Genomic DNA, 23917 nt, shown 5'->3' with positions numbered 1-23917 from the left:
TTCCTCTCAGCTGGGCTTTGTTGATTTCCTTTGACAACGTGGCTCTCCACCTACAAACTGCCCGAACTGGGAAGCTTAAGAGACACAGTGATCCAAGAGAAGGCACTGAGTTCATTTAGATCCTGATTCAAACGAAGTTAAAAGAAAAAATTTATGAGACAGAGCAATTTGCACTTTGTATGGATATTTGCTGATATTAAGAAATTGTTAATGTTATTAGATATGATAACAGTGTTGTGGCTATGGTTTATTAAAATGTCTTTATCTTTTAGAGATTCATAGTGAGATAATTATGGACGAAGTGTTATAATACCTAGGATTGCCTTCAAAATAATTCAGGGGCAGTGGTCAGCTCATCCCTTTACAGCATCCGCAGACCCGCCTTAGGTCACCCCAAGATGTCGGACAATTCAACATTGTGTTGGAGGTTCTAGCCAGAGCAATTAGACAAGAAAAAGAAATACAAGGCATCAAAATTGGAAAGGAAGAAGTAAAACTATCACTGTTTGCAGACGATATGATACTATACGTCGAAAACCTGGAAAAATCCACAACAAAACTACTAGAGCTAATAAATGAGTACAGCAAAGTAGCAGGTTACAAGATCAACATTCAAAAATCTGTAGCATTTCTATACACTAGTAATGAACAAGCTGAGGGGGAAATCAAGAAACGAATCCCATTTACAATTGCAACTAAAAGAATAAAATACCTAGGAATAAATTTAACTAAAGAGACAAAAAACCTATATAAAGAAAACTACAAAAAACTGCTAAAATAAATCACAGAAGACCTAAATAGATGGAAGGGCATACCGTGTTCATGGATTGGAAGACTAAATATAGTTAAGATGTCAATCCTACCTAAATTGATTTACAGATTCAATGCAATACCAATCAAAATCCCAACAACTTATTTTTCAGAAATAGAAAAACCAATAAGCAAATTTATCTGGAAGGGCAGGGTGCCCCGAATTGCTAAAAACATCTTGAGGAAAAAAAACGAAGCTGGAGGTCTCGCGCTGCCTGACTTTAAGGCATATTATGAAGCCACAGTGGTCAAAACAGCATGGTATTGGCATAAAGATAGATATATCGACCAATGGAATCGAATAGAGTGCTCAGATATAGACCCTCTCATCTATGGACATTTGATCTTTGATAAGGCAGTCAAGCCAACTCACCTGGGACAGAGCAGTCTCTTCAATAAATGGTGCCTAGAGAACTGGATATCCATATGCAAAAGAATGAAAGAAGACCCATCTCTCACACCCTATACAAAAGTTAACTCAAAATGGATCAAAGATCTAAACATTAGGTCTAAGACCATAAAACAGTTAGAGGAAAATGTTGGGAGATATCTTATGGATCTTACAACTGGAGGCGGTTTTATGGACCTTAAACCTAAAGCAAGAGCACTGAAGAAGGAAATAAATAAATGGAAACTCCTCAAAATTAAACACTTTTGTGCATCAAAGAACTTCATCAAGAAAGTAGAAAGACAGCCTTCACAATGGGAGACAATATTTGGAAATGATATATCAGATAAAGGTCTAGTATCCAGAATTTATAAAGAGATTGTTCATCTCAACAACAAAAAGACAGCCAACCCAATTACAAAATGGGAAAAAGACTTGAACAGACACCTCTCAGAAGAGGAAATACGGATGGCCAAGAGGCACATGAAGAGATGCTCAATGTCCCTGGCCATTAGAGAAATGCAAATCAAAACCACAATGAGATATCATCTCACACCCACCAGAATGGCCATTATCAACAAAACAGAAAATGACAAGTGCTGGAGAGGATGCGGAGAAAGAGGCACACTTATCCACTGTTGGTGGGAATGTCAAAGGGTGCAACCACTGTGGAAGGCAGTTTGGCGGTTCCTCAAAAAGCTGAATATAGAATTGCCATACGACCCAGCAATACCATTGCTAGGTATCTACTCAAAGGACTTAAGGGCAAAGACACAAACAGACATTTGCACACCAATGTTTATAGCAGCGTTATTTACAATTGCAAAGAGATGGAAACAGCCAAAATCTCCATCAACAGAAGAGTGGCTAAACAAACTGTGGTATATACATACGATGGAATATTATGCAGCTTTAAGACAAGATAAACTTATGAACCATGTAATAACATGGATGGACCTAGAGAATATTATGCTGAGTGAATCCAGCCAAAAACTAAAGGACAAATACTGTATGGTCCCACTGATGTGAACGGACATTCGAGAATAAACTTGAAATATGTCATTGTTAACAGAGTTCAGCAGGAGTTAGAAACAGGGTAAGACAATGGGTAATTGAAGCTGAAGGGATACAGACTGTGCAACAGGACTAGATACAAAAACTCAAAAATGGACAGTACAATAATACCTAATTGTAAAGTAATCATGTTAAAACACTGAATGAAGCTGCATCTGAGCTATAGGTTTTTGTTTTGTTTTGTGTTGTTTTGTTTTGATTTTACTATTATTACTTTTATTTTTTTTCTCTATATTAACATTCTATATCTTTTTCGGTTATGTTGCTAGTTCTTCTAAACCAATGCAAATGTACTAAGAAATGATGATCATGCATCTATGTGATGATGTTAAGAATTAATGATTGCATGTGTAGAATGGTATGATCTCTAAATGTTGGGTTAATTTCTTTTTTTCCGTTAATTACAAAAAAAAAAAAGAGAAGGGATAATTGGAGATGAAGGGATACAGACTGTACAACGGGACTGGATATAAAAACTCAGAAATGGACAGCACAATACTACCCAATTGTAATGCAATTATGTTAAAACACTGAATGAAGCTGCATGTGAGGTATAGGTTTTTTGTTTTTGTTTTTTTGTTTTTTTTCTTTCTATTATTGTTTTAATTCTTATTCTGTTGTCTTTTTATTTCTTTTTCTAAATCGATGCAAATGTACTAAGAAATGATGAATATGCAACTATGTGATGTTATTAAGAATTACTGATTGTACATGTAGATTGGAATGATTTCTAATTGTTTTGTTAATTCTTTTTTTAATTAATAAAAAAAAAATTCTTAAAAAAAAAAAAAAAAACAAAAACTGTAAGCTTGAAAATTAATACATTCCTATTGTTAAAAGCCGATCCATTTAATGGTACCTGCATTTTAGTGTCTAGGAAACTAGAACAGAGGGGCATGTTTTCCTCTTTTTAAAATGTCTGCTTTATTTTACAAATAAAGACAGTTAATTCTAGGTAAAAAAAATAATAATAATTCAGGGCAGGGTGTGGATGAGAATATAATTGAAATACTATTGGTCGTTTCTTAATGAAAGTAGAGGGGTGGGTAGCTTGGGGGCTCTTTATATCCTTCTATTTTTCTGTAAGCTCAAAATTTTCAATTCAGAAGATTTAAAAAAAAAATCACCTGGGGGGCTTTTAAAACGTACAGCTGTCTGGGCCCCACCCTGAGCTGTGATGAATTAATTGGTTTGTGGTGGGATTCAGCGTCAGTCATGTTTAAACAGCTCCCCAGGGGATTTTTTTTTTTTTTTTGCATGGGAGGCACCAGGAATTGAACCTGGGTTTCTGGCATGTCAGGTGGGAACTCTGCCACTGAGCTACAAGGGATTTTAATGTGCCTTGACCACGTGTCCTTCATCATGAACTCACAGCTACCCGGGGAGGCAGGGACTACTTAACCTCCTTTACAGATGGAGATGCTGCCACACTCTGAGCTTGCAAATTTGGACATCTGTAAACACCCCCTAAATCTAAGCTCTGAGGTGTGGACAGGAGGGCGAACGAAGGTGGTGGTTTAGACCCTGAGTGAGCAAACTTTTCTGGAAAGGGGCAAAGAGTACATATTTTTGACTCTGTAGGACAAGCATGACCGATTCACAACCACGTTGCCTTAGTAGCGCAAAAGCACCCATAGACAGGTGAAGGAATGGGCAGGGCTGCTTTCCAATCAGCCTGTATTTGCAGAAACAGGCAGTGGGCCACACTTGCTGAGCTCTGGTTAGATCTGAGCCCGAGTCTTCCTCCTTCTGGATGTGTTATTTCAGGTTCTTTGAGTTTTTCAGTTTCCTCATCTGTAAAATGGGCATCACAATTGTACGTACCTTATTGCCATGTGGGGGAATTAATGGGATGCTGAGTGTAAGGCTCAGAAATGAGCTCAATAAATGCTGATCCTGACTCCTTTGGTTACTCTGCTGGGTGCTGGGGATGCAATGGTGGTGGGGCTGGGCTTCAGCTCAGAGGAGGGGCGGAGGGGCAGGGCTTTTGCTCAGGACCCCAGAAACATCAAAACTCCAGCCAGTTCCCCCCATCCACCTCCTCCTGATGGGCAGTCATGCTTTTTCCCCCTTTCACACTTATCGAGGCACCTGCTTCCTCACCCAGAAGTTTATAGCATAAATTTGTCCTAACCTTTGGGAGCTCAATAACCCTTTCTCTCTAAAAAGCTTGGTTCTCGCGATCGGAACCCTAGCTTGCAAGTGCCTTGTCCCTGCCTTAAGTTTCAGTAGCCGGTTTTGGAACTGAAAGCCAAAAATCAGACTCAGTTCTCTGTCACCTCAGCCCTCCCCTCCTCAGGCAGGACAGGACTGAATAGTGGGGAAAGGTCATAGGTAGCAGGATGGGAGGATGGGAGCCTCATTCATTTCTATAAACATAGTTCATTTCATCCTTTTTGCATTGGGCGCTGGAGAGGCAGTTTATCAGTGTGGTTAAGGATATGGATTCTGGAACAAGATTGCCTGAGTTTGAATCCTGGTTCTGCTTCTTATTAGCTGTGTGCCCCTGTGAAAATTACTTAACCTTTCTGTGCCTCATTTTTATACGTCACTAAAGGACATATAAAATGTATATAATGTATAAATGACATATAAAATACATATAGTATTATAATAGTACTATTCCTACATCAGAGGATTGTTGATACATGGAGCTGGTACATGAAAAAGCAGAACATGAAAAGCCCAGTACATGAAAAGTATATTCAGCTTCAGGTAATTTAAACATTTATTACTGAGAATTGGTCACAATTTTCTGTATGTTAGGCCAAGAAAATGCCTTTGGATCTATTTTTTTAAAAAGCCTTCAGAAAAAAAAAAAAAAGAGATGGTGCCAGGGTGGCTCAGTGTCAGAATTCTCACCTGTCATGTCGGAGACCCGGGTTCGATTCCCAGTGACTGCCCATGCAAAAACAAACAAACAAACAAACAAATAAATAAAATAACTTCAGGCATTTTACCAGACATATTTCCCAGGTAAATATCAAAGATTCATTAATTTATTCGTTTTCATTTACTTCATTTGTCCATTTCTCTACCATCAATACCAGCCTCTGGGAATATAGCAGCCAACAAAGAAGCTACAGTCCTTATAAATTTAACTCTGAGGAGGTGACCCAGGATACACCTGCTACATGTTTTCTTTTTTCAGACACTCAAGTAGTTTTTCACAGGGTAATGGGGCCCTGTGCTTGTGGAAAGCATGCAAAGATCTGAGGAGGTGGCACTTTGCTCTAAATTCTTCTGGAAGCCATAAGTTACCAGGGAGAGTGGAACTACTGGGAGGCAGCTCCTAATCTAGATAAAGGAAGAACTTCCTAACAGTTAAAAATTGTCAGAGGGGGAAAAAAGGAAAGAGTGAGGCAAAAAAGAAGGAAGGGAAAGGATGCTGTAGATCTCTTTGTTCTGGTATAGGAAGGTATTTAGGATCAAATACATATTATAGAGTAAGAAGAAGTGCCAAGTGATACCCAGAGTCTGATTCCATTAGATTCAAGTGTATGTTTATATATGTACTTTCAACATCGATCAGGAATCATTCCAAACTACTAACAGTGGCTTTCTTAGTGGGTGGGATCATAGGAGAGATTTCTGTTTTCTAACTGGCATACTTTTATTGTATCACGCGGCAGTTTTACAAGCATGCAGCATAGTTTTGAGTTTTAAGATAAAATATTTACATATATGAGGGAACCATTCAAAAGTCAAACAGGGTGCACTGCGAGATAGTGAGCTTCCTGCTTTAGGGGCATTCAAGTGAAAGCTGGAGGAGCCGTGAAGCAGAGGCACTGTTCCTAGAGGGATTCCTGATGGAGGATTGGGCCGGTCATACCGGAGATGCAGAGGTTCCCGGTAGGGCTCTGGGCTGGGACCATCTCTCTGCAAAGGTCTCACCTGGCGGCCAGGGAGCTGGTGGCCTGGGTGTGAATTTGGCTTCCTGCTGCTCTGAGACCCGCCCCCCCCACAGTGGCCACCGGACCTGAGGTTGACCTAACACTTTGCCTCTCCTCTGGTACTACTGGGGACACTGCTGGGGGTGGGAGGCAGCGGGCAGTGCTGCGGCCAGGTGCTCCACACACAGAGTGGCGGGCACCGGGAAGGAGAGGGGGAGGGAGTGATGACGTGGGGCCGGCCACCTGCGTTGATAAGGCACCCGCTCCTCCCCCGCCCCCACAGGACAGCCATGGAGCTGCTCTGGACGGCCCTGCTGCTGGTGGCCTCTTGGGGCTCTCCTGTCCATGCTGTCCAGGGCTCATCAAAGGTGAACTCCCAGGAGGACATTGACAACATACCCCCGCCCCTGCACATCCCAGAGGAAGGGAACCTGCTGGTGTTGACACCTGCCAGCCTGACCTACATGCTGAACCAGACCCGCTTCCTCATGGTGATTTTCCGTGAGTGTGTCCCCTCTGGGGGGTGGGGGGGTGGGTGATGGGTGGGGGTGGGGAGCCCGCCTCCTTGCTTCTGGGGGCCACGGAAGCTCCATGTATTGCTCAACAGCCGAGAACACCTATTACTAATATTTAAGATAAAAACAATCGTTATATAACATTACCCTCCTCAAATTCACATGAGAATACTGAGACCTGGGGAGAGGAAACAGTTTGCAAGAGGCTAAGTTCTCCCTTTACTCTTGGATTTGCATGTGGGTCTTTTAGTCCTGTTGAAGTTAAGACACCCTCAGGTGTCTTTGCTGTTCTGAGCCTCAGTTTTCTCCTCTGTGAAATGGGCATGAAAATAATGACTGTACTGGATTAGCACAAAGATTAAATGAGATGATGTAAATTCTTTGAATATAACCAGATCAATAAATGATGGCGGTTATGGGTTAGCTTTACAGAAAGGATTTTTGTACCATCACCTTTGTCATTTGAACTTTGCATGCCCACCTTTATTCTGCAGACTGCTGTTCTTTGCATCAGCAGACATTTTGTGGGAGAGAACAGACTTCTTTCTTCACAAGGCACCTAGGGGCAGACTACAAAGGATTTTCCTAACAGCTTTCACATAGCATTATTATGTGCCAGGCACTGTCCTAACTTTCTCTTTAAATGTTAATCATATAATCCTCCCAACTACCCTACTTTGATGGGCACTATTCATCTCCCCATTTTATAGCAGAGAAAACAAAACCCAGAGGAGCCGAGTGACTTGCCCAAGGTCACACAGCTCACAGGTGATAGCTTTGGGCACCGTGCTATACTGCCTTCCGATACCATGGAGGGGTTTGAGGAAGGCAGAAAACATGTATGAACGGTGGATTCCAGAATCTTGACATAGGTCATGCTGGCCCCGAGCCAGTCCCCAAAGCCTGCTTCCAGGACACAGCAGGCCTGAGCAGCTCCCAGGTTCTCAGGGCCTGGCAGTGCCGGAACTTCCAGAGCCGAGAAGGGCAGAGCAGGCACGGGCACCCTTCCCTTCTCTGCTCCTGTCCCCTTCCCATGCAGCCCTCCATCCACATGGCCCTTCCCCCTCCTCTCGGCTACTGTTCTGTGATGCCCCTTTCTCCCCATCTCCTAGCCATGACCCTTCCAGCCCCTCTTTGGTTCCCAGTTCAGCCAGTGCAGTGGGATTAAGGTGGGATTTAGAGTTTCACAGTCCTGTGTTCAAAAGCTGGACTCCCCATTTGGTGACCTTGAACACTAAGCCTCTGTGTACTTGGCTGAAAAATGAGGAATTTAATCTTAAAAATGATTAAGTTAAAAATCTCCTAGGGTGATTGTGGAGGTCAGATGAGCTAGTGTGCTTACCACTGTGGTGAGCATGAAAAGAGCTGGAGAATTTATTGGCTACCATTATTGTTATCATATGCACAGTGGGTTGATACTGCCTCTCTTATGGGGATGTAGTGTCCAGGGCATGGAATTTAGAGCCGTGATCTAGCTACGTGGCCTTGGGTAAGTTTCTTTGCATCTCACCTTCTTTCTCTGTAAAGTGGGAATAATGAAAGTGACAGAGTCACTGTAGAGATGAACTGACATATTGTCTTGGAAGGATCTGACCCATAGAAGATGCTCAATATATGTGAATTCCCGGCCTCTCTTCATCCTGCATCTTTATCTAAATAGATGCACTCCATTGATCCTGTATCAGTTTGGAGTGTGTTCAGTCGAAAGTATTAAAGAAATCTATGAATGGTGGGTTAAATCCAAGAGTTTATCTCATGTGCTGTGTAGTCCACGGAGAGGGGTCAGTAACTGGGATGGTTGCTCCAAATGTCCAGGATCCAGGCTCCTTCTACATCCTTGATCCATCATCCTTGACATGTTGTAATTCCTGGTCACAAGATGCCACCGCGCCTTCTGCATGGTGTTGCACATTTTAGGTAGGAAAAGGGGCTGGGCCAACAGCAGAGGGACAAAAGACATGACAGTCAAGTTTGCACTTTAAAAACATAAAGCTTTTCCAGAAGTGCCATCCAATGACTTTGGTTCCATCTTCTTGACCAGAACGGGCCCCGTGGCTATCCCTGCCTGAAGAGTCTAGAATGGTGTTTTAGGTTTACAAACTGTCATTAAGGAGGCAAGAGAAAAGGGGGTTGCAAATAGCTGATTCACAGTATTTGCCACAAAATCCCAGGTTAACTTAAATGAGGCAAAGTTCATACGAAGTGCTTTTCAACTAATGTGAGATGAATGCAGTCTTTTAAAGAAAGAACGATTCTAAAATTCACTCCGCTTTTACACTCAGACTCTTTCTGATCTCGATTGCATATTCCAAAGCAAGTTCACTGGGTTAGCAGGTATGACATCCCCCAGATCGAGGCTCATAAATGCTCATTTCCTGCTTATGTCCTAGTCACATGCAGGTCTTTGGAGAAGCTCATCTCTATACAGTCATTCTGGTACCCAGTCTCCTCCCATCTAGTGGTTCCACCTCCCTTGAGGACCTGGAGGACTCAGCCTCTGCCTCTAGCCTGCAAACTAAGAACGAGACAGAAGACACGCCTACGGGCTGGGCCAGGCCTGGGAGCGGCACATCCTTGCTACCCAAAGTGTGGGCCAAGGACCAGGAGTGTCAAAATCACCTGGAGCTCATTAGAAATGCAGACTCTCGGGCCCCACCCAGAATCTACGGAACCAGAATCTGCATTTTAACAGGCGCTCCAGGTGATTCGTATGCACGGCAAAGTCGCAAGCTCTAGTGGAGAATCCCTCTATCCACAGCCATACCTGTCTGCAAAGGAGGCTGGGAAAGGCGGTCTAGTTGTGCACACAAAGAAGAAAAAGAAACAGGGTTTGGGGAATCCAAGGCACTGTCGGCCTCAATCACATCGCACTTTCTTTTTGCTATAAAGGCGTTGAAATGGCCTTTGGTCAAAAACAACCAAAAGTTGGTCTAAGGGGCAGCCTAGTTGTGTTAGTTCTTCAAGACCATGAACCACTTGGAAAAGATTGATCTTCTGAGCAGGAATCCCAAGTACTTCTTACATAAGATTGAGTTTCCTGACTCTGTTTAGCTCAAGTAACCTTCAAAGGACTGCCAGTTCCCCAATCCCATGGACATTTGCCAGGCCTCACCTTCCTTGTCCCCTCTGCACCCCTATTCTGAGACCCTCTGCTTCCTTGTCTCCCCTGAGCTCATTCTCTTCCTAAACACTCAGGCCCCCCTTTCTCAGTTCCTTGTTAAGTTTCCTCCTCTATCTCCCAATCCTGACATCTGGGGATGTATTAGGCAGCCCATGGCTGAAATTGGTAGCAATTGGGTTATGTTTGGCCCACGCGGTGTTTCAGAAATTAGGAAGTTTCCCAATTAAAACCTGAATTTACATACTGTTAAAATCAGAAGATCTGAGAACATTGACCCACTTTCCTACAAGGTGAAAGTTGACTGGAGATGGGTCATGATTCCCTGCCCCATTTTTTTGGTATGCTGTATAGTGGGGGTCACATTTCATTCTTTTTCCATGTGACTATCCCATTATTACAGCACCATTTGTTGGAATTATTTTTGGGGGGAGGGAAGTGCATGGATTGGGAATTGAACCTGAGTCTCCTGCATGGCAGGAGAGAATTCTACCACTCAATTACCCTTGCGTCCCCTTTTAGTCAAAGAATATGCCCCTCTGTTTACCACATCTCTATCCTGTAAACCCCACCCATTCACTTACCCTGCTTTCCCTCGTAGCTTTGGAATTTGTGTGCACTGCTGAAACACTAACCTCCCAGCTCCTTCCTCGGTCTTTGTTTCTTCTCACTTGACACATCCCCTCAGCACGATGCCACTTGAGTGAGGGAGTTTGGGGTGCGTGTGACATCAGCAGCAGCTTGGTCCCCCTGGATCCCAACATCTCTCCAGCTGGGTTGAGCAGCCACTTCAAGGCAATGTCATTCACCGTCACATTTATTGTTCGCAGAAGGGAAATTCTGCTTGGGTCATTTTTGCCTCCATCTCGTCTGAAGCCTGCCTTTTGCACGGAATTCCATCAAAACAGCTCCAAGCCTCTGACTTTCCTCTAGTCCAGCCAGGTAATGGTTGCCTTTGATCTAAGCATCAGGGCATAGGTTTGATTTTACTTCAAGTCCATTGAGTGAGTCCTTATAGGAGAGACGCACCTTGGGCCATTTCTTTGTAGGGGCCTGTGAGCAGGGCAGACGTCTCTATTTTTCTGCATAATTCCCACAACCTGTCCATACACTCCTCATTCACACCAGAACTCAGCCTCCACTTGTGCATCCGGTTTACAGTCCCTTCCATGGGGGAGAGTTGAGAACCCTGAAGCATTGGCTGCCCACATGGAATTGTAAGCTAATGGCTTGCAGAAGCAGGTCAGACACCAAAGCCATCTCTTTTTTTTTTTGCTGCTGCTCTATTATCTTGGCCCTGCACCCTCAATGGAGATGTAGAAGGATTAACACTTCCATACTTTGCACAATGTACCATATACACGTTTACGCTTCGAAAAAGTGACCCTGCGGGTGAAAAAGATTGGGGAAGATGTGCTGTCAGTGCAATACCCAAAGTTGAATGCAAGGCTCTGCCTGGTGGCTGCTCTGCCTTAATCAAAGCAGAGGGCAAATATATGGCTCTTTGAGGGCTTTAACTGACTTCTGTAACTTAGGGAGTGTTCTAGTTTGCTAGCTGCCAGAATGCAACACACCAGAGACAGATTGGCTTTTAATAAAAGGGGATTTATTTCATTAGTTCTTTGGAGGAAAGACAGCTAACTTTCAACTGAGGTTCTTTCTTACGTGGGAAGGCACAGGGCGATCTCTGCTGGCCTTCTCTCCAGGCCTCTGGGTTCCAACAACTTTCCCTGGGGTGATTTCTTTCTGCATCTCAAAAGGCCTGGGCTGAGCTGCGAGTGCTGAGATGAGGTATGCTGAGCTGCTTGGGCTGTGCTATGTTGCGCTCTTTCATTTAAGCACCAGCCAATTAAATCAAACATCATTCATTGCAGCAGGCACGCCTCCTAGCCGACTGCAGATGCAATCAGCACCAGGATGAGGTTCACGTACCATTGGCTCATGTCCACAGCAACAGAACTAGGTGCCTTCACCTGGCCAAGTTGAAACTGACTCTAACTACCACAGGGAGTGACACTGAACCTGGGGCTAATGAGGGAGCCAATCAATTTTACAATTGCATTGTAAAATTACAATTTTAATTGCATTGGATAACAACCCATTTGAATACTTTAAACTTAATCCAGAGATTTAATCTGAAAGAGACCTTCAAGTAAACTCAAATTGCATTTGAATATTTGATTCCTGCCAATACACAAGGGAAATCAAAATGAGTTTTCAAAAACTACAGGCTTCTAAAGTGACCTTTGGAAAAACTAATCACACAGAGAAAGCATCATAAAAGCTTTTGTCCAGTCAAAATTCTTTACAAAAGGGAATTTTCAAATATTGCCCAGGTAGACCCCAATAACTCTCAGACCCTTAGCTACTGCTCAGCTTCTCATCTCTCTGGGGATTCCTGGCCTAAGAGTCAACGGTCAGTGGGACCTTCCCTCTTGGATGTTGCCTGGATGTCTCAAATGCCACAAGTACCCCAAACAATGTAGCATCTTTGACTTGCTCCCAACAGCCTGGTCCTCTTCTTGTCCCGCATGAACTGACTGTACCACCTACACCCAATGTCAAGGTCAGGAACTACATGGTCATTCTTGACTCCACTCTCTAGTCTCATCCATTCCCTACATCCAATCCATCCCCAAGCCCTGTCGATGCCACCTCCTAAATCCCTCTCCAATCTCCAGTTCTGCCCATCCCCACTGCTGCCTGAGTTCCAACCTCACCATTCCTCACCCAAACCTCTGCAGCAACCTCCTAGAGAGATTTATCATCTGACATTGTCACTCCTTAATTACTCCCCCTCCCTCCATGGTTCTTTAACATCTCAAACTCTACTTGATCCAACCCGTGCTTGCTTCTCTGCCCAACCTGAACACTGTGCTCTAGACCCTGAGTTTATTTGTGGTTGCCAGAATGGCTCATGCTGACTCAGGCCTCTGAGCCTTCGCCCTGGCTGTTCCCTCTGCCTCCAGTGTCCTTCTTCCATGTCTTCACCTGGGCTGTGAGGTTTAAGCTCTTGGAGCCACTGTGTCTGGAGGCTGGACCCACCTCACTCCCATTCAGCTGGCCAGGAGCCCCTCTCAGATGCTCACACAGCCCTCTGCGCCCTCCCTTACATCACCTTTGCCACAATGTACTGAAACTGCTTTTAAACTTGTGAGCGCCGTGGGGGACGGGAGCAAACAGTATTCAGTTCTTGATTCTTAACATCCGGCATGGTACTAGGAGCATGGCAGGCCTCCTTAGATGTTGAGTGAATGAATGAGACCAGCTGCCCTTTGGTCCTTAATGTTCTCTTTGAATGAGACAAGGAGAAAAGCGAAGGCTATCCTCTGGGGCGAGAGGCCATGATGAGCTTTATCATGAGCTGTCTCTAAGGTCATTCAGCAACGTTCCCAAGGCAGAGATGGCAAGGGTCTGTCTTGGGAGTAGGTAAGACAATGGCGATGATGATGATGGTGGTGGGGCAGGTTATGGAAGCGACAGTGATGAGGATGAAGACAATGGTGATGATGAGTGATGGGATGTGGATGGGGAAAGTGATGAAGATGGTGATGATGGTGATGATGGGGATGGCTACGGTGACGATGACGAAGACGATGATGATGATGATACCTCTTATTGAGCACCTGGTTCCAGGCACTGTACTTGGTATTATTATCTCTGCCTTACGGATCAGTATCAGAAAGGTTGGTTAATCTGTCCAAGGTCACACAGCTAGTCAGTGGTGAAGCCTGACTTTAAGCCCAAACCTGATGCCACAACTGGAGCTCAATCCATTGTACAGCATGTGCTGAAAACTGGAGCATTCTTTCATTTATTCATTCATCTATTAAATATTGATTGAAAGCTTCTTATGTTGCAGGTATATGCTAAGCATTGAGGGGATAGTGGTGAACAAAGCAGACAGATATCCTTGCCCTTATGAAACCCCTGCGTCCTGGAGGGGAGAGACCAATGACTAAATTAGTTCAGTTGAAAGTAATGAAAATAGGTAGTTATGTCAAATGGTTAAAAAACACTGTGAAGGAAACTAGAGAAAAGTGATAAGAAATCCAAGGAGTGGGTGTAGGGGGGTGTGCACTTTAAAATAGGGTGGCCACAACAAGCAAACTCACCACCCTCCCCCTATCTACATGGGACATGACTCCCAGGGGTGTGGACCTTCCTGGCAACATGGGACAGAAATCCTAGAATAAGCTGGGACTCAGCATCAAGGATGGGATTGAGAAAAACTTCTTGACCAAAAGGGGAAAGAGAGAAATGAGACAAAATAAAGTGTCAATGGCTGAGAGATTCCAGAGTCGAGAGGTTATCCTGGAGGTTATTCTTATGCATTAAGTAGATATCACCTTGCTATTTATTTATTTATTTATTTATTTATTTTTTTATCACCTTGCTATTTAAGAGGTAATGGAGAGGCTGGAAGGAACTGCCTGAAAATGTAGAGCTGTGTTCCAGTAACCATGTTTCTTGAAGATGATTGTATAATGATATAGCTTTCACAGTGTGACTGTGTGATTGTGAACACCTTGTGTCTGATGTTCCTTATATCTACCTTGTCAACAGAGTAGTAGAACATATGGAATAAAAATAAATAATAGGGGGAACAAATGTTAAAATAAATTTAGTTTGAAATTTTGCTAGTGATCAATGAAAGGGAGGGGTAAGGGGTGTGGTATGTTTAAATTTTTTTCTGTTGTCTTTTTATTTCTTTTTCTGAATACATGCAAATGTTCCAAGAAATGATCATGATGATGAATATGCAACTATGTGATGATATTGTGGATTACTGATTATATATGTAGGACAGAATGATCAAAATAAGAATGTTTGTGTTTGTTTGGTGTTTTTGTGGTATTAAAAAAGTATATTATTAAAAAAAAAAAATAGGGTGACCGGGAAAGGCCTCATTGAGAAGGCGACACAGCAGCGGAGGTCTGAAGGCAGTGAGGGGACAGTCTATGAGGGTGTTTATTGCTGAGGGCATTTGGGGCAGAAGGAACAGCGGGAAAAGGGTTGGCTAAGCCAGCATGGCTCAACCTGAGTTTTGAGAGGAGTAGAAGGAGCTGGGGCCTGAAAGATGCGGCACATATCCTTTGGAGTGGTGCTGACCATCGTAGAGGTCAGAACAACTTCTTGGCTGGCCTCTGAGGAACCAGAAGGGGCAGATGACTCTCTCAAAGTGCCCAGCAGCTCTGAGCACCTCTGTACTCTAAAGGGCCCTTTGGGATGGCAGACGGCCATTTCCATCCACTTCACACTCAGGATTATTGGCATCTGGGGAGTGACAACTCTTTGGGAGAGGTGTCCGGTGCATTGTAGGACTGTTAAGCAGCATCCTCGGCTTCTACCCACTAGATGCCAGTAGCACCCCATCCCCCAAGTGGGACACTGTAAGATGTCCCCAGATGTTATCAAATGGCCTCCGCTGAGAACCACTGGTCTGAAGAAGGCAGAGCCCAGCTCCTCGTGCTGGGAATTAATCCCCAGTCCCTCCCCTCCCACCTCCCCCATGCATCAGCTCCTCCCCGGACTCACATTGGCTGCTCAGAGAAAGGAGTTCGAGGTTATCTGCTAGAGACCCAGGCAAACATTGATTCTAGGTCCATTAGCCATTAACATATCTACCCAGCAGGCAGATGTTCAGAGAGCCGCTGCCTATTCTAGCATGGCCCCGGGTGCCTGTTCTGATAAGAACCTGAAATCCATGTGAAAACCACACAACAGGCCTACGACTCCAAGTGGATGATTGGTGCTGGCCAACCTTGTCCCTACTTTCCCCAGAAGCCAGAGTGTCTGCTTAGGAATCCTGACATCTCCATAGGATCTTCCCTTCCCAGGAAGCACGTGGTCATAACCAAGGTTTATCAGGCACTTCCAGACCAGGCTTTGGGGCAGAGCTTGGTATGCATTGTCTTACTCTGTAGGACCATCCTGAGATATAGGAACCACCCATACCCGCATCCTATAGGTGGGGAAAGTGAGGCACCTTGCCTGGACCGTAAGGGCTCTAAACTGCCGTAACTGCCTCTGTCTATTGAGAAAATCTAAGGAATTCACACCCAGTATGTGCCAAACAGTGAGCTAAGTTCAGGCCCAGAACCTAGGGCGGCTGAGCATCTGGGGGCTCCCAGCCTCCCTGCAAAGGGCCCCCTGCCCACCCATAGCCCACCAGGCACCCACACACAAAGTGGATCGGAAACTCCCCCACATGGCAGCCAAACTGGCATACCTAGTTGGCCAGGGCGGGCCACAGGCACGGGTACCTGAGAGGTGCGTGCTTTCATCTTATCTTTGCAAACCTGGGGTTTGAGTTTCCAAAGTTCAGAGGCAAAATCCAGCTGCACATTTAAAAAAGAACAGAAGCCAGAGAACAGGACTGTGAATCGTGAGGAGTAGGTATGGTTCCCTAGGTGCTCTCTGCCCTGGCAGGGGGACACCCAGAGCATGGGAGATGGAGCATGCAGCCGCATCACGCCCCTCCAGGGAAAAGAAACATTTTTCAGGCAAGTTGGCCTATGAAGTTAGAGCACAGAACTCAGAGTCAGTTGGCCTTGGAGTTGAATCTCAGCCAAAACACTTACTAGCTGTGAGATCTCTGAGCCTCCGTTTCCTCTTCCATAACACTGATCATCTCATAAGAGAAAACTCGTAGGGTTATTTGAAGATTAACCAAGACCCTTAGCGCTTAGTTTAAGTGCTTGACAAAGTAAGTGCTCGATAGACGTTGCTGTTGTTCCAGGAATGACCACCAGATGGCGAACATGCTCCCTTTGTGGTCTTGAATTTCTGACTATAAAATTCCCACCCAACCCCCAAGGCAATTTTTTTTTTTTACTTAAAAAAAGAAATCTTATGAGAAATAACCACACACACAGAGCACAAGATATTATACAATCAATGGCTCACAAGATCATCACCTAGTTGTGTAGTCCTCATCATGATAATTTTTAGAACATTCACATCATTCCAGAAAAATAAAAAGAAAAAAAAAGAACTCATATATTCCATACCCCTTACCCCTCCCTTTCATTGACCCACAGTATTTCAATTGATCCAATTTATACCCTTTATCTCCCCCTATTATTTTTATTTTTATCCATTTTTTGTTTTGTTTTGTTTCACTCATCTGTCCATAGCCTGGATAAAAGGAGCATCAGACACAAGGTTTTCATAATCACACGGTCGCACTATAAAACCTGTATAGTTATACAGTCTTCTTCAAGAATCAAGGCTACTGGAGCACAGTTCAATAATTTCAGATACTTCCCTCCAGCCACTCCAATACACCATAAAGTAAAAGGGGATATCTGTATACTGCATAAATAACCTCCTGGATAACCTCTTGACTCTGAAATCTCTCAGCCACTGAAACTTCATTTTGTCTCTTTTCTCTCATGCCCTTTTTGGTCAAGAAGCCTTTCACAATTCCATGATGCCGGATTCCGGCTCATCTCCAGGAGGCAGATGCCACGTTGCTTGGGAGATTTACATATCTGGGTGAATACAGAAAATTTAAATAATAATAATATACTATGAACTTCCCATATATTATTATTTTGCTGTCATTTCTATCATTATTGTAATTGTGATCCTTACAATGGCTCATTTTTGGCTCATCTCTTTCCCTTACACCCAACATCCAGTCTATCAACAAATCCAGTCAGCCCTCCTTTAAGACCTCTGTAGACACCGGCCACTTCTCATCCCTTCTATTGACACTACCAATGGCTCAGGCCGTCACCTTCTCTCATCTGGGTTCGGCTCCACATGGGCTCCCCGCAGCCACTATTTGCCTCCTTTGCTCCAATCTCCCTAGAACATTAAGAGCGATCCTGTTAAAAAGAAGGTCAGCTTACATCATTCAACGTTGCCCCAAACCCTCCATAGCTTTCCATATCACTCACAGGAGAGGTCAAAGTCTCCGAGGCCATACATCTTCTCACCCCTCGCTGCAGCTCACTCTGAGGGACTTGCAGTTCCTCAAACGAGTCAGACAAGCTCCCACCTCAGGGTCTTTGCACTGGCTGTTATTCTGCCTGGAAAACTCTCCCTCCAGATTTCCAAGTGCCTTGTTCCCTCATCCCCTTCCATCCTCATTAAAATGTCACATCACAAAGCCTTCCCTAACCCCCCATTTTAACCTCCAATCCCCCATCCCTGCTTTTTTTTTTTCCCATAGCATATATCGTCTAACATAGAACATATACTTCTTTATTTTGTTTATTTTCTGCCCTTTCCAATGAGGGCAGGGATTTTGATGCTTTAGTAGCTGTCTTGGTACCTGGAACCGTGCCTGGTACTTGGTGGAGCCTGGAAAGTGTTTGTTGAATGAATGCACGAATGAATCCCCTTCATGCTGCCTTCCAGGTCCGGCCCCCCTAGCTCTCAGATCCCAGCGCTCCAGCCCTCACAGCTCTCTCTCTCACTTCCATCTGGGACCCTGCGGTGCACAGGGTTTGCTGTGGAACCGCTGAGAGCTTGGACACTCACTCCAGGAGTCCCTCTGGCCCTGAGCTGCTGCCCGTAGAAGCCCAGCTCTGGTCACAACGTCCGTGGGCGGCGCTGACCCCGAGGGCGGGACGCACAGAGCAGCCCGGGAGTGGGGGCGGGGGTGGGGCACCACCCCAGCGCCCACGGGAGATGATGGATGGGGGACGGGCGAGACCATGGTGGAGACAAAGTAGGCAGTGGAGACGCATCGATCTGGAAGGAAGGCGAAAAGCCCCGATTTCCCGGCCATTGATTGGGAGTTTAATGAAAACGATTACTCACTTTCGGGGCCTCTGCAGAAACAGGTGTGCGGACGAGCAGCCGGGGGGCGGGGTGGGGTGGGGTGGGGGGCTCCCGCCGTCCTGCCGCGGCGGGGAGGGGACTGGCACTTTCTCCAAGTGCTCCAGATGGACCGGGGCTTAAACAGTATCAAGAGTTCGGCCTTGAAAAGGAAGTCCCGGGACTCCCTGCCCTGGCTCGGCCCCCGTGCGCCTGGGACATCCGGGGGGGGGGGGGGGGGGGGGGGGGGGCTCGGGGAACCGTTGCCAGAGCCGCGGTCTCATCCTGTTAGCAGGGGAGGAAAGGCAACCTTGTCTGCCTTTTGGTCCCTTCCAAATTGCCTGGGGACACCTCGCCCACTGCCAAGGCCACGTGGCAGCTCCTGAGGCTGTTTGCAGAAAGGGCTCCCCGCCACCCGCCCGCCCAGCTCCATCCGAGAGAGACCGGGCCGGGGGAGGCTTCGGAGCGGGCAGAGGAGCATAAAAGCCACCCCACCCCCACCCCTTACTTGCAGCTGCCTGGCACCCGAGGGGCCCAGTTTGGCCTGTTAGCTCCAGCACTGTCCACCAGGTGGCGCACGTATCCTGCTCTGGGCTATAATTGCTGACTCTAGAACTTTTCCAACCGTAATAATCATGTACTTAAACATGTACCCGGCGCTGTGTCCATTGTTTTACATGCATAGAGGGGCTTAGAGAGCACGAACTCCGGGGCCCGATGAGTGGGCTCCTATCCCCCGCTCTGCTTCTTACTGTCATGGAGAGTTGGGTAAGCAGGTCGTTTTGTTGTGCATCCGTGTCCCGATCTCCAAAATCAGGATAATAATCATAATACCTACCTGAAGAGCTATGGAAAGGAGTAAAGGAGTTAATATGTGTGAATTCTGGCAACTCTGGGAGACAGTCACTAGGAAATTGAAGCTTAGGGAGATGGAGTAAGCTGCCCGAAGGCTATGGTCTCCAGTATTGCTGAACCCAAAAAACCCATTAGGGTCCAATTTAATGACCCATTGGGTTTCCCATCCCATCACATTTCTGACAATGTACCCAGCTGAGCACAGGCCCGGGAGGTATGGGGCCCAAACAAAGAAGCCTCCTTGGGAGAGGGGGAGGGGGCACAGGTTCCAGCACGTTCTGTCTCCACATGGTTCTTTCAGACAACCCATCCTCAAAGCGGTCCAGGAGCCTGGCGGAGGAGCTGGGCCAAGCCGCAGAGATCATGGGCAAAGGCAAGAACGGGATTGGCTTCGGCAAAGTGGACATCACGGTGGAGAAGGAGCTCCGGGAGGAGTTTGACATCAAGAAGGCCCCAGAGGTGATGCTGTTTTTTGAGGGCAACAGGTCGGAGCCCATCAGCTGCAAAGGTAACGGGGCTTAGAAACATACGCATCAGCATTTCCGGGGCTTAACAGTTCCAGATTGAGTCTTTTGCCCCATGCAAAGCCCAGCTGGCAGCTGCTGAGTGAAGGAGAGGGGCTCTGTTCCACACAGACTCTCAGGGACCCAGGCTCCTTGCAGCCTGTAGCCTGCCCTCCCCAGGCTCCTTTCTCTGCATCTGGCCAGCAGCTGGGGCAAGGAAGCAGAGGCTCGCCCAGGAGGTCGTTGTGTGCCCCTGGGATCCGGAAGTGGCTACCATCACTTCTGCTTGAGTTCCACTGACCGTGACTCTGCTACCTGGCTGCCCCCACCTGTGCGAGAGGCTGGGTGTTGTGGTCCAGCTCTGGGGGTTTTTGGTGCAAGGGTCGCTGCCTCTGTCACAGCTGGTGGGCCATAGAAACCTAACTCCACCCCATTCCCATCTTCAACTTGTGAACGGTTTTCACATGGTCACCAGCCAAGGAAGCACTAGCTGGCCAAAAGGGACACTGAGCCATGAGGGAACAAAGCAGGCTTGGGAGGAGGCCTCTGCTAAACACTTAAACTTAGTTTCTCTACATCTGCTTTATTCCCTTATTCATCCATTCATTCATTCAACACCAATCTACTGAGGCCCTGCAAGGTGTCAAGCCCCATCTCGATGTTGGGGATGTTGAAGAATTATGTACCTTGGCGTGGCACCTGGTACGTCCTGATTTTTAAAGTGTGAAATAGATGGATGTATAAGTGGATGCATGATGGATGGACAGGTGGATGGGCGGATGGCATAAAACCGATGAACACAGACATGCCCAGCCCAGGCCCTACTCTGCTAGTAGAAAGCCCCCTATATATGTGTCGAATGACTGCATCCAAGGAAACGGAGACTGCCTTTCACAGGGCCTGGTATACGGCAGGTTTCCAATAAGCTTGTTTAATGCTGTAAGAATCAAAGGGCTGGCCCAGCACCAAATGCAGGATGCCTTGCAGTTCTCAGAATGGACACGAGGGGGCAGGAGAGACACAGGCCAAACTTACAGAGGAAGCTCATGGCCGGTTATATAAGGGAACCCACAGGGCTGTGGCTCCAAGCAGGCATGGGGGAGGGTGGTGTGTGTAGGGGGAGGCGGGAAGGTGGGGGGAGAAGGGCAGGAGCAGTGGGATCTATTGATCTGGAGCAAGGAGCCGTTTGTGATGAGCTGGCGTGGTGGAGGGCTGTGAGGAAGTGAGAGGTCCCCCGTTGCCTTGTCCAGGTCTGTGTCTGCCCACAGAGAGAGGCTCAGGGGCTGGGGCTGGAAGAGGGACCCATTTTGCCTCCGGAAGGACAGGTGAGGCCTGAATCTCTCCAGATAGAGGCCATAAGAGATGAGGTGACAACTTCTTGGCTTTGGAATTCAAATCCTTGCTACACGCCTGATAAAAAACTCCTTGCTCTTGTTGCACCTCAGTTTTCTCATCTGTCGAATGGGGATGTGGTGAAAGTCTCTACCCCCTAGCACGGCTGGGCACAGGCAATACTATTTGCAAAGCGCAGGGCTTGATACTGAGCTGCAGCATTCGCTGTGTTCCAGGCCCTGTCTAGACCCTTTCTTATGACACAACAATCCCATGTGGAAGGTGCTTTTAGCTGGGGAGACTGAGGCACAGGGAGATGGAATCAGTTTCTCAAAGTCTCTCAGGTAGGAAGCAGTGGAGCCAGCAAATCTATTTTTTTCAATAAAGGGCGAGATAAAACTAATTTAGGCTAGTTTAAAACTAGTTTGGACCAGACAATTTCTGCTGCAACTACACAACCCTGTTATGGTAGGGTGGAAAAAAACAATATAAACAAATGGGCATGGTTATGTTCCAATAAAACCTTACTTAGTAAAATCAAGCATTGGGCCAGATTTGGCCCAGCCCTGCTCTGCATTGTGCTGCATTCTGAGTAAATGGCGGTTGTGGTTGTGGCTATTATCAAACTATTATTGCTTCCAGCAGGTGGAGCATTTAGGCACCTAAATAATTTTTGAGTTCGAATGGGATGAATTGTGGCCCATATTTCAGCTGGGCCTGTCTGCCCTTTTCCTCAGTATCCCCCAGCCAGAGAAAGAGGTAACAGGATGCCAGGAGAAAGGGTCAGCCAGGCTTCAGGACACGTGGATTTTTTAAATAATTTTATTGATACAGCATGCAAGCACATACATTCTTAACATACAAACATTCCATACATGGTTTATAATTAATGGCTCACAATGTCATCACATAGTTGTGTATTCATCACCATGATCATTTTTTAGGACATTTGCATCACTCCAGAAAAAGAACTAAAAAGAAAAAAGAAAAAACTCATACATACCATACCCCTTACCCCTCCCTCTCATTGACCACTAGTAGTTCCATCTATCCAATATATATATTTTTTAATTTTAACATTTGTTCCCCCTATTATTTATTTATTTTTAATCATATGTTTTACTCATCTGTCCATACCGTAGATAAAAGGAGCATCAAACACAAGGTTTTCACAATCACACAGTCACATTGCGAAAGCTGTATTGTTATACAATCATCTTCAAGAAACATGGCTACTGGAACACAGCTCTACTTTCAGACACTTCCCTCTAGCCACTCTAATACATCTTAAACTAAAAAGGGGATATCTATATAATGCATAAGAATAACCTCCAGGATAACCTCTCATCTCTGTTTGAAATCTCTCAGGCACTGACTCTTCATTTTGTCTCATTTCTCTCTTCCTCCTTTCAGTTGAGAAGGCTTTCTCAATCCCTGATGCTGAGTCCCAGCTCATTCTAGGATTTCAGGATGCATGATTTTAAAACCAGCCTTTTTTGCCTGCACTAGCTGTGTGAACTCGAGCAAGCCTCTTAGACCCAGCTTCCAATTCGTTCCTTTCCAAACAGGACGAATAATGCCAGTTCTGCCTCCTTGACAGGGCTGCTCTGAGCTGAGAGGCGGGACGGTGCTTTACATGGCTCCTGCAATGTGGCTTTTGCTGAAACCCCCTTCAGGAGGCAGGTGGGATTTAGTCCTTGCCAGGTCAAAGCCCAAGTCCGTACTCTCCTTTAATTTCCGAGGATTGATGGTGGGAGACTCGGGCTTGGCTGCCTCCCTGGAGAGCAGGAGATTCAGGTAACCCCGAGGGCCTTTATTAATGATGCATTCACAGCTCGCACCTGGAAATAGGCAGCTGAGCGCAGCTTCCAGTCAATCATTGCCATAGCAGTCACACCTCAGTTGTCACCACGTCCTCTGGCTGAGAGCCAGCCACCGGGGCAGTGCCCAGCCCACAGACAGGAGTGGACTCTCTGCCACACTCACAGCTACCTTACACAGTCCCATCGGATCCAGGGGGGCAAACAGGCCAGAGACGGGGGCCGTCGATCGAGCTCCCTCAAGCCAGCTCACCTAATCACGCACTCGCCTCATGCACTCACCCTGCAATTACTTCTTGAGCACCTGGCGGGTCCAGGCATTAGAGAGGCTCCGTGAGCTCCCACTAAACACGTTCACCCAAAATAATAATTTCAGAAAGCGATAGCTTCAGTGAAGAAATAAGTAAAAGAAGAACTGGAAAATTGGGGGTGGTAGATGATGGAGATGGGGAGTAGGGTGGGTGGTAAAAGGACAAATTGAGATCTGAATACCCAGAAGGAACCGCTCTCTGAAAAGCCGAGGAAAGGGCAGCCCAGATGGAGGTCGTGGAGTTCAGTGGTCGGAGGATGGTATGACACCTCTTACTCCCCTCTCTGTTCCTCCAAGGTCACTACAGCCACCAGTGAGCCTTCTATGGGCCCAACTTATTGTGGTTTTAAGATTTGCCTTCTCCTTAGCTTGTAAGGCTGAGCATGGCAGAGTACAGGACCAGAAATTGCCCTCCTGGGAATAGACCCGATAGATGTACATGCACATGTGTCCCCAGAGACACACATAGAAATTATTCATAATGGTCCCCAGCTGCCAACAACCTAAATGCCCTCAACGGAGAACTG

General features: G+C 46.1%; 1 protein-coding gene across 2 annotated transcripts in view; it reads left to right on the top strand.

Annotated features, from left to right (window-relative positions):
* PDILT (protein disulfide isomerase like, testis expressed) overlaps positions 1 to 23917 on the top strand; it is a 49803-nt gene that overhangs the window by 3399 nt on the left and 22487 nt on the right. The window contains exons 2-3 of one of the 2 annotated variants that reach the window (XM_077141727.1): positions 6449 to 6666; positions 19727 to 19933. In XM_077141727.1, the coding sequence (XP_076997842.1) occupies positions 6456 to 6666; positions 19727 to 19933 (418 nt within the window). In that variant the 5' untranslated portion in view covers positions 6449 to 6455. Of the gene's footprint in view, positions 1 to 6448; positions 6667 to 18422; positions 18597 to 19726; positions 19934 to 23917 lie in introns of those variants that run through there. The other variant, XM_077141728.1, reaches the window with a different exon arrangement.

Source organism: Tamandua tetradactyla, chromosome 23 (assembly GCF_023851605.1).
Source record: "Tamandua tetradactyla isolate mTamTet1 chromosome 23, mTamTet1.pri, whole genome shotgun sequence".
Taxonomy (NCBI): domain Eukaryota; kingdom Metazoa; phylum Chordata; class Mammalia; order Pilosa; family Myrmecophagidae; genus Tamandua; species Tamandua tetradactyla.
This window is presented reverse-complemented; position numbering and strand designations above follow the sequence as displayed.